The following is a 10748-nucleotide window of genomic DNA, read 5'->3' as shown; positions in this document are numbered from 1 at the left end:
GGCAACACTTTACAATAAGGTCTCATTATTTAATGCATTAACTAAGATTGAGCGATAGCTACATTTGTTACAGAGAGTATTATATTTTGTTAATGTTAGTTAAGAAACACAACTGATCATTGTTAGTTTTATCTCAGGTCCATTAAATAAGTTATTTTGATTTTAGTAATGTTATTAAACATTAACTAAGAAATTAACATTAACTAAGACTAATTAATGCTTTATAAGTATTTTTCATTGTCAGTTTGGTAATAATGAATTAACATGTTAACTAATGAAACCGAATGTCTTTAAGTTTTACTGAACACAAAAAAAATAATCAGAACATTTCTAACAATTAGGGCATGTTGAAGTCCAGATTAAAATATAAAAATGTATAAATTTGAAAATAAATAGCTTATTAAGTCTTTAAGTATTAAGTATTTGGTGCTGTGATGAACAACACTGAGATTACAAAAAAAAATTAATGGCTGTTTGAAGCATTTTAAAAACTTCACTAGCTTTGTTTGTGGGGTTTCCGGGGTAACCGCTGCATTTCTGCTGTTCCATCAGCGCCCTCTGCTGTCAGAGAGTGAACGTGCACTTTCATTCAGCGCGTCTCCTTCACTCGTTCAGCCATGTGCTTCTCATGCACATGTGAGTGCTTGTCCCTTTGAACCAAGAAAACTGCAGTGTTGTGCATTTTCTAAAGTATTCTTGAATGCATTATAAAAATTAATAATAAATTATTATTTACGTTATTTTGAAGTGCCCACGATAACAATATTGTGCATATTCATTATCGTGATATATCGCATTACCGAATATCAGCACATGTCTACTAGTCAGTATGGATGGAAGATTAGTGACAAACAATATAAAAACAGAGAAAACATATAGGGCTAAATATATAACATTGTAAAATTGTTATAGCAGCGGGGAATGCATGCGTTATTTTTATTTGTGTTAGAGTTGCACAATTCTGGATAAAATGATAATCAAGGTTTTTTTTTTACTTTAACACATGCAATGTAAAATATATGTGACAAGAACATTTTTGTAATGGTAATAAAAAAAGACACAGACGTCCTCACAAGTTCACAATGAGTGTACTAACCGCGTGTCGGCACTCTTCTCTGCAGCAGGGGTCCTTTCACAGTCTGTCTGCAGTCTTTATTAATGGCAATGAAGGCTGTATGAACACTGCTCACTCCTGTCTGAACACTGAGCTTCACTATCCTGCACCTGATGCTTTCCAGCTTTGAACCACCATCTCTTTCTTTCTGCTCCAGAGAACGGATCAGGGTTCGAGCCGCCAGCCGGTGGAGAGCCAACCTGCAACAACATGGAGGAAATTTGTTGGATTAGAAGAGCAAACAGCTGATGTCACTTTAATTCAATGTGTTTCTATGTGTGTTTGTGTGTGTTACCCTGTTTCCTCAGTTGGTCTGAGGCAGAAGTGGAGCTGGTTTGTTACTGGTTGATCTTTAAGACTGTATTTGACTGTCACTGTTCCCTCAGAGCCTCCTGAACTCTATAAGAGAGGGAAATTTGTATCATTTAAACAAATGAGAGACACTCTTATTCTCATTAAAGAAACACATGCTACATCATCTCACCTTTCCTTTAAGTTGAGCGTAAATGAGTGACCTTTGACCCTGGTAGAGCATATTGATGGGTGGAGACAGTGTGTCAACAGTAATGCCATCTGGAAGGGTCCAATCCACAGAGATATTAACCACTATGGACTGCAGCGCAAATCTGAGGGACTGCATCACCTGATATAGTTTGAAGAGAAAGAGAAACCATTGAGACATGTGACTAGGAAACATTTGTGCCTGTGAAATCCAGTGGAGAGCTTTACTTTGGGCTGCATGCGGTCGGTGCCTGTGATGAACTGAGCGTGACCAGATCCCTCCCTGGCCATTCCTGTGATGAGGGCGGTACTTGCACCCTCACCAATCCCGAATGAGAAACACCTGAACACACAATAAACTCTGTTAGTGTAAGTGATGAAGATATGAATGATGGGAAGATCAAACCCAGCAGACCTTTACCTGTGAGAGTGAGCATGATGTTTCACCAGGTCCAGCACCTCTTTAGTGTTCTCCACCCCTCCATCAGTGAAGATGAACAGCTGAAGAGAGAAAAACATCCGAATCTTCAGCTAAGATCTGTCCCATGAACCTCTACTCACATCAGTGAACATATACAATGTGTCATTCAGGTGCATGTTGAGGTGATGTTGTACCTGTCTGGGGTGGGTGGGCATACAGGGCTGACTGTAGATATGTTTTAGAGGCTCTAAAATCTCTGTGCCGCCCATGTCTGATCGCATTTCCTTCACTCTCTTCAGAGCCTCATCCACTGTGTCCTGATTGTACTCGACACTCTGACTGCAAAGACAAAGAAAAACATCTCCTAAACTCCTCTGACACATTTCAAAATTGAATATTAAGGCAGGGTAGTGTATCAGGATACAGTATATCATTATTTTTAAGACAATATCATTTATTTTGCTATACAGTCGTTTCATGTTGCAAGCGCATATAAAAATGCAACATTCAAATTTTCCTAAACATGAGACATGCTTAATTTTAAGTGCTTCAAATAAACTCATAATCATACACTGTAGTTTAACACGGTTCATCCAGTCACGTGTTCTGACAGATATGTGTGCTGTTTGAGAAGACTTCACAGATTTCAAACAGGCAGAGCGCAGTATCAGCAAAAATGACTAAAAATGACTGTCGAATTCACAAGGTAGTCAAAGTAAAAATGCATTTTAAAATTGAATACAAAACAAACACTGAAATATTAGAAAATATTAGGTTGCCACCTTGTGGACAAACTAATTATTGCAAAAAAATTAAATGCACATGTGCGACCTGCGTGTACAAGTATGCAGGGTTACAAAATCGGGCAGTGTATGCACTTACTCTTCTGATGACGAAATTTGCATCAGGCATACTGTACAGTGACCCTCGAGTATACTTTGTGCTTTATTTTTACAGTTTGCTGCACTTTGATTTTCTTCTCGTTATTTTCCTGTAGCGACTAATAAAAACAACTTACTTCCGCATTGAAAAATAAGCTGGATAGACTTACTGTAACACTTACGCATGTGCATGCTATCACCGTTTTCACAGATTCACGTTTTTGCAGTTTACACAGAGATGACAATGGTATCGTTTTTTAAAAGTTTGCGTTTTCAGGCCACCAAAACAACATTGTCACGTAAATAAATGGCCAAAGCGCATAAAACGCTTTCTGTTTTTAGTTGAAAACGTACTCGGTTACTAACGTAACCTCAGTTCCCTTAGATACGTAACGAGTACTGTGTCATTCGTCTTATTATTTATTATTAATTATTAATAAGACAAGATGCAATGGGGAAAACTCCTTTTTCTCCGATTCTGAAGCCTTTATACAATCACGCAGTGTTAACTGCACGGCCATTGGTTAGTGAAGTTAAAGTAAACGAACCAATGACAGCACCGAATCGCACAAACCAATGGTGAGCAAGTCTGCTCAAGCCCGCCAAAAGGACCGGGGTATCGGCTATATAGGCATCTGTCTCACCACGGCAAATCGATTTAATTCGGCAGCATGAGGCATATTGCGTGTAGCGCAGCAAAGTACGCAGTACTCGTTCCGTATCTAAGGGAACCAAGGTTACATTAGTAACCAAGTATGTTTCCTTGCGATACTACACAAGTACTGTGTCGTTCGTCTTATTAATTATTATTAATTATTAATAAGACTAGATGCAATGGGGACAGTACAATCACGCCATGCTACGCAAGGGGAAGGCCAAGCATTGAGGCAGAGCACTTGAAAAAGGGCTTGTGACAAATACTCATAAGACAGGATGGCCCAGACAACAGGGACTGAAACACTGTAGTCATCCTCCCAAGCCCATAAACTAGGGCACCAGTGGGGCCTAGGGTGCATATAGAGGGCCCAGAACATAGTTACATCAGGACTAGAGGCCATACTTCTCGTGGAATGCGCTCTTACACCCAAAGGGCATTGAAGGCCTAAGGAGGAGTAAGCGAGTGCTATAGCGACTATCCATCTGGAAGCCTGGGCTTCGTGACCTTTAGTGCGGCCACCGAAGCAGACAAAAGCTGTTCCAACTGACGAAAAGATTAGATAGGTTAGATAAGACTTTCGGGACATATCCATGTCTCAGTTTTAGGATGACTTTGGAGTCGTTAGGCCCAAATTCAAGACACAAGGGGCTCACAGAGAGCACCTGTAAATCTCCCACATGCATAACCGATGCTAAAGTTAGCAGTAGGGCAGTTTTCAGCGACAGGGGCCGTAAGTCCACAGTCTGGATTGGTTCAAAGGGAGGACCTTTAAGGTCTCTAAGTACCACAGAAAGGTAGGGACCGTGAGGGGATGAGTCGGATTCAACCTCCTGGATCTCCTCAGGAAGTGAACAACAAGGTTGGGTTGTTTCTCCCTATCGACTGCCCTGCTATAGGAGTGTGAGAGGCTGCTATAGCTGTGACATAGACCTTAAGGGTAGAGGGAGTACGGCCTCTATCCATTAAGTCTTGAAGGAAGGATATCTGGAATATGTCACAAGTCAGTGGGTCCTCGCCCCGGGTTGTACACCAGGCGGCAAAGATGGCCCATTTAAAAGAGTAGAGACATCTTGTAGATGGAGCTCTAGCCTGAGAGGTAGTATTCTCTGGGAGGTTTGCAGGCTCCCACTGAGAAACCACACATGAATGTCCCACAGCTCAGGTCTGGGGTGCCATATTGTCTCTCTCGCTTGAGAGAGGAGGTCCTGTCTCAGAGGAATTGGCCATGGCTCCATTGGCGATAGCCGAGACAGCCCCGAGAACCATGGTTGGGTCCTCCACAAAGGAGCCACCAGGAGGACCTTGTGAGCACCTTCCCTGTATCGTCTGATTACTTGGGGAAGGTGCTTAAGGAGGAGGCTGAGCCAGTCGTGGGCCAGCGCATCCCTGGCTTTCAAGAAATATATTGGGCAGTGACAATTGTCTTGTGAGGCAAAGAGGTACGCCCTATATATGTGCTGCTCTCAGCAAGAGCAGGTTGCACTGGGCCCACTCTAGGATGGTTTTCGCTAGAGTGAAGAGGGGCTTTGAAGAGAGACCACCCTGGTGATTTATGAAGGACACCACCATCATGCTGTCTGACCTGACCAAGACATGGTGTCCCACCAGGAGAGGAAGGAAAGCCTGGAGAGCTCGATATACCGCTATCATTTCCAGACGGTTGATATGTGGCTCGCTTTCCAGGCCGTTCCAATCACCAAAGGCCGGACGGTTGACGCACAGAGCTCCCTAACCCATCTTGGAGACATCTGTGAAGATAACCTTCCTCTTGTCAATCGCCCCGATCGCCACGCCCTGCTTGAACCAGCTAGGGTTCGTCCAAGGGGCCAGGGTTGCAACACATGCCCGGGTCACTCTGAGCGAGCAATGACCATGTTGCCAAGCTTAGGCGGGACCCGTGGTTTTAGCCAGAACTGCAGAGGGCGCATATGAAGCAAGCCCTGCTGCAAAGCTAGAGATGCCAAACTCATTAGACCTAGCATCTTCTGAATGGTAGAGAAGCCCCAGTTGGTTTTGGCCAGAGATCGCTCTGGAGTGACCATGGACCTCATGTGGGTCGAGTTTGAAATTATCCCCAAGAACGAGACACGTTGGCTGGGAGATAACGAGCTCTTTGGAAAATTTACCTTGAGCCCCAAGCACTCCAAGTGGTTGAGGATGATGAATCTGTGAGATATTAGCTCCTCCTCCGACTGGGCCAGTATGAGCCAGTGGTCGAGGTAGTTCAGAATGCGCACACTTATCTGTCTCAGAGGAGAGAGAGACGCATCCACGCACTTCGTAAAAGGGCAGGGAGCCAGAGATAGCCTGAACGGAAGGACAGTGTATTGAAATGCCACCCCTTTGAAGGAGAATCTCAAGAATCACCTGTGATGGGGGGCTATCTAGATGTGAAAATAAGCATCTTTCAGATCCAAGGTAAAGAACCAGTCTCCCAGGCATACTTGTTGGAAGATCTGCTTCAAAGTGATCATTCTGAATGAGCACTTTATCAGGGCCCTGTTCAGATGTCTGAGATCAAGGATGGGTCTGAGACTGCCATGACTCGCTCAGTGCTGGGGGAACAACTTCTATGGCTGCTTTTGCCAACATGGTGTTCACCTCGGAACACAGGACATGCACGTCCTTGCTTTCCACAGAGGTCTGGGCCACGCTGTAGAATAACGGGGCCCGTTGAGCGAATTGGAGTACATAACCTAATTTTATTATGTTCAGCACTGAAGTTGACACTCCGGGGATGGCCTGCCAGGCCCGTACCTGCGTGGCAAGCAGCATAGGTTCTGGCACTAAGTTGCTGTGAGGGACTGTGGTGCACATATGGGGCGGAAGAGGAATTTTGCTCTCTTCCCCCCCCCTTTTTTGAGTATGTTTGTGTTTTATCTTGTCCGCTACCACAGCGGTTACACATTTTCCCAGCACCCGGAATTGAATGGGGTGACTGGGAACACATACGAGGCTGTTAGGGTCAGTGAATGCGGCTTGTGGGGCAGCACACAGTGCTTCAGCATTTGATAACAAACACAAGAGAAATCTGCTTTCTCAGAATTCACTAGCACTCTTGTAGTGAGCGCACATTCCCTCAATGAACGTGGATTGCGGGGACAGGTCCGGCAAGTGAAGCGCTCAGAGGTTCGGCATTTAATAACAAACACTTGAGAGATATGCTCTTTCTGTCTTAATATATATACCATGAGTCTCACCTGAGTCAGGGGAGAGCGTCATGTCATATTCAGCTGAGCACTGTCAGCATTGAGGTAGTTTTCCTGCTCTTGTAGTGAGAGCACACGCCCTCAATGAACGTGGCTCGCGGGAGCGTGGCCGGCAAACGACACGCTCAGAGCTTGGGCATTTTACAACAAACACTGGAGTCTCACCTGAGTCAGGGGAGAGCGTCATGTCATATTCAGCTGAGCGCTGTCAGAATTGAGCTCGTTGTAGCGCTCTCAACGTGAGAGCACACGCCCTCAATGAATGCGGTTTGCGGGGTGTGGCCGGCAAACAACATGCTCAGAGACTGGGCATATTACAACAAATGCTGGAGAACTACGCTCTTTTAGAGTAAATATATATTCCAAGAGACCATATTCAGCTGAGTGTTATTAGAATGAAGATCTAGTTACTAACGGGTAGAAGGATTCAAATTCAGAGCCAAATCCATAGATATTGAAGTAGCATCCCATGGGCAGACTCTTCAACAGTAACAGCAGAGTGTCCTATAGAGAGACATGGACAGATAATGAAACTCAACATGATTCAATGGACTTTCATCAAGCACATTTCCCCGTCTTATTGGCTATGTTCAGACTGCCAGCAAAAATCAAATTATTTGCATATCCAGATTTTATCTCCACATTTGGAGATGAGATCTGACTGCTCAAATCAGATTATCTTTTGCATCACTCTTAATGAAACACATAATGATAATGCCAAAACCGGTGTCAGTAATGCCAGAAGTATTCAAACATTCATACATGTATATACCAGTCTCTTAAAACACTGAGTTTTTTTTGTGCTACAGAGGTGTTCTGCACGTGACTCGACAGGGTGCTTATTTGGAGAGTGAGATGATGCACCTCCAGTTTTCCTGCATCCGTTTTAAAAGCCTTGGGACATATTACTTGGATTAGCCTACATCATTACCATCGCCTAGCAACCCATGCAGATATGATGTTTGACAGTCTGTCTGCCTGTCTGATCTGATTTGAGAAAAAAATGTATTTGCCTGCAGTCTGAACATAGCCTGTGTACACAAGTCTTTGGTACACTTTTCACAATACAATCCATTTCCAATACATATTCAAAACCCATTATAAATCCATATTCTGACCTAAACAAATTCTGTTTTGAATCTTAATTGTTACCTTTGCACTTTCTATCCGTGTGTAGCCCATACTGCCTGATCTGTCCATCACAAAAATAAACTCTCCTTGAGTAATTTCTTCTGGGAACTCTGGGTACAAACTTATCATGACTACTGGATGCCTCATCAGAGAGCCTGAAACAGAGAGAGAGTCAGTGACAGCTTGATCACTCAATCCCATAATCCCAGTGAGCTGCAGGTCATACCTGATGGGGCAGTGGTCACTCCTGCCTCCACTATAGCAGAGGGCTGATGGGTATCCTGATAGAACACAAACAGCTCAACGTCCCTATCAAACATGTGACCAGGACTCAGATTCACCTACACACATAAAAACACATGCATCAAACTGCTGTGCTCACACATCCAGATAAACACATGAAGACACACAGTACCGTCGCCTGAGTGTGATCAGAGTGGAGGAACACTAGAGGATCCAGAGTGCAGCTGGACTCTAGTTTGGAGATGGGCTTTGGAGAGCTCACATGGACACTGAGAGTCAGCGTGTAGGGAACAGATCCACATCCTGATGAAATCTCTGAGACTATACCAGCAGCTGAACCTGACACACACACACACACACACACACACAGAATGTGTTAGAATCAGCTTCTCTCCACTAATAAAGTGTGTGTCAGCAGCTGCTGTAGTACCTGCTGGTGTGTATCGGGGGTTGAGTACAGCCGGCAGACAGAAGCGCAGCGAGTGGTCGGCCTGCACAGCGAGCTCGGTGACGTAGATGATGGTGACGGCAGCCTTCTGACCCGGCGACAGACACCCGACACTCAGTCTGAACACATCAGGACTCTCTTTGCTCTCTTCCAACAGAAACGCCTGCTGACCCGAACTCACAGCGTCATCATACTGATCCCTCGCCTGTGAGACACAATTTTGTTATATGGTGCACAGTAAAAATATATGCAAATAAGCTTCCAGCGGACTTATATTTGGACTCACGGTTTCTCTTTCTTGCACCTCTGCCACAATCTCCTGCTCTCCGATCTTGGCACTGAAGTGGCAGACAGCAGCATCAGCAGGCAGAGGGAAGACGAACAAGGCCTCCAGGGGGCGCTCTTCCTCATTCACATACTGCAGAGTGGAGGAGACTGTGGCTACATGATCCTGAACCCGAACCTCCACTGAGATGCTCTTCAGAGGCACTGAGTCACACAAACCAACAACAACATTACAGATCACAAATAAACTTAAATCACAACATAAAAACATATTCAACAATTTCAAATACTGCTCTTTGACAGATAGAGGATGTAAGGACTTCATCATAATCATCAATAATGAAAGAGGAGAACGGAGTATGTGACAACATGCCCCATTTGTCCGTTGAAAACTGCTTTTCTTAGCCCGAGAGAAAAATACTAAATTCGGTTAAATACTGAAATAGTATATTCCCTGAATTAAAAATCTCAGCTCGCCCGCATATTAAAAACGTTTTAATTTAATTTAAGAAACACGTAACAGTAACAGTAATCAAATAATTCATACCTGGCTCATTTTTCTCAGTCATAAGACCGCAGTTCACCATTCTGACGCTCCGTTAGACGAAATGACGATTACTTCAAATCGAAAGTGAAACTAAAACACCGAAGCTACTGCCTTTAAATCAGCTTTAAATCTTCACAGACCGACTTATTTAATCAGTAAGTCCTTGTTTTTGAACGTTTCTAATGCGGCCAAATATATAGGGAAGGGGTGGGATCTTTTTTGGGTCGGATGATTTCCCGAAGTCGCTGAATCCCCGCGGCGTTGATCAGAAGTCCAAGAATAGAGGATACTGATATCATGCCTCATGAACATGCTCAGAAGCGACGTGCACGCATAAACTGAGGGGAAGGTTTGATTAAAGAATATTATAAAGAGCTGTTCAAAACCTTTTAGTTGGATTGGGGTAGACTATCCTGATCCCAGCAAAGGATTCAGAGTGGATTTCAGGAACATAATGTAATATAGTTCATTAAATGTACTGTATAGACTTATAACAGCTACATCCATTGCAAACAGCATCTATATACCCATGAAATACCATCTGATTGCAGGTTGAGGTCCTGTCATGTGGAACCCTGGACACCTTTTGTCCATGAAATACCTTATTTGAAGAAGTTAAAAAGTTATTAACAGCTTACTTAAGGGTGTTTATATTATTCTTTATTTCTCACCATACTCTTTTAATGCAGTGAGCAAGATTTTGGTCTTTACACAATTTTTTATTAGGCCTATGCCACCATATACAAGCCTATACATTTAGGAAACGTAATCAAACAACATACTTTTAAAGGCAAAACAGAAGAATATAACAAAATACTTAAAAGCAGTAGGCTCATTTAGGCTAATCTATGACCGCAATCGTTAACATGACAATTTATAGCATTTTGTGCACAGATAAACAATTGAATTCGAAGCTTAACTTCATTCGATGCTGAAACATAAAATTACTTTGGTTGAAAACAGTTTCTGTGATCCGGAGTCGTTTTAACACGAAACAGGAATCTCATGAATATTCACGTATGCCACCGAATATTTCAGAATATGGTACACCTGCTTTGCCAAATTCTGACACCCGACAGATTATTACCCCCCTAAATCCCCAGTATAGAGGGTATGCATCGACGTCACTTTCCCGCCGAAAACGCGTTCCCTCAGCTGGACTGAGTGGTAAAAGAACCTGTTGCGTGACTGGATTTAATAGGGGAAACTGCGAAAACGTGAGTAAAACTAACGAATTACACTAAAGGTTGGGCTCAAAAGTGTTCCTTACAACTTGTCAAATAAACCTAATCCATGGATATTGACATGCA

At 43.3% G+C, this 10748-nt stretch overlaps 1 protein-coding gene across 1 annotated transcript; it reads right to left on the bottom strand.

Moving 5' to 3' along the window:
* Positions 1 to 1091: 1091 nt before the first annotated feature.
* On the bottom strand, positions 1092 to 10658 carry LOC125247408 (von Willebrand factor A domain-containing protein 5A-like). The gene is made up of 13 exons (XM_048158696.1): positions 9439 to 10658; positions 8893 to 9095; positions 8589 to 8811; positions 8331 to 8497; positions 8142 to 8256; positions 7937 to 8070; positions 7200 to 7288; positions 2231 to 2375; positions 2037 to 2116; positions 1844 to 1958; positions 1599 to 1757; positions 1410 to 1513; positions 1092 to 1314 (listed from the first exon to the last, which is right to left on the bottom strand). Exons 1-13 carry the CDS (start codon positions 9476 to 9478, stop codon positions 1092 to 1094), a joined length of 1797 nt encoding a protein of 598 aa, XP_048014653.1. The 5' UTR covers positions 9479 to 10658.
* Between the last annotated feature and the right edge of the window lie 90 nt (positions 10659 to 10748).

Source organism: Megalobrama amblycephala, linkage group LG15 (assembly GCF_018812025.1).
Source record: "Megalobrama amblycephala isolate DHTTF-2021 linkage group LG15, ASM1881202v1, whole genome shotgun sequence".
NCBI lineage: Eukaryota > Metazoa > Chordata > Actinopteri > Cypriniformes > Xenocyprididae > Megalobrama > Megalobrama amblycephala.
This window is presented reverse-complemented; position numbering and strand designations above follow the sequence as displayed.

What these genes read in the sequence shown, in the direction of transcription:
- LOC125247408 (XM_048158696.1), bottom strand. Translation starts at nt 9,478, where the DNA reads ATGGTGAACTGCGGTCTTATGACTGAGAAAAATGAGCCAG. An exon ending in CTGATCACACTCAGGCGACG is followed by an intron (nt 8,257 to 8,330) that starts GTACTGTGTGTC and finishes TTATGTGTGTAG; the next exon opens with GTGAATCTGAGTCCTGGTCA. An exon ending in TGCCCACCCACCCCAGACAG is followed by an intron (nt 2,117 to 2,230) that starts GTACAACATCAC and finishes TTCTCTCTTCAG; the next exon opens with CTGTTCATCTTCACTGATGG.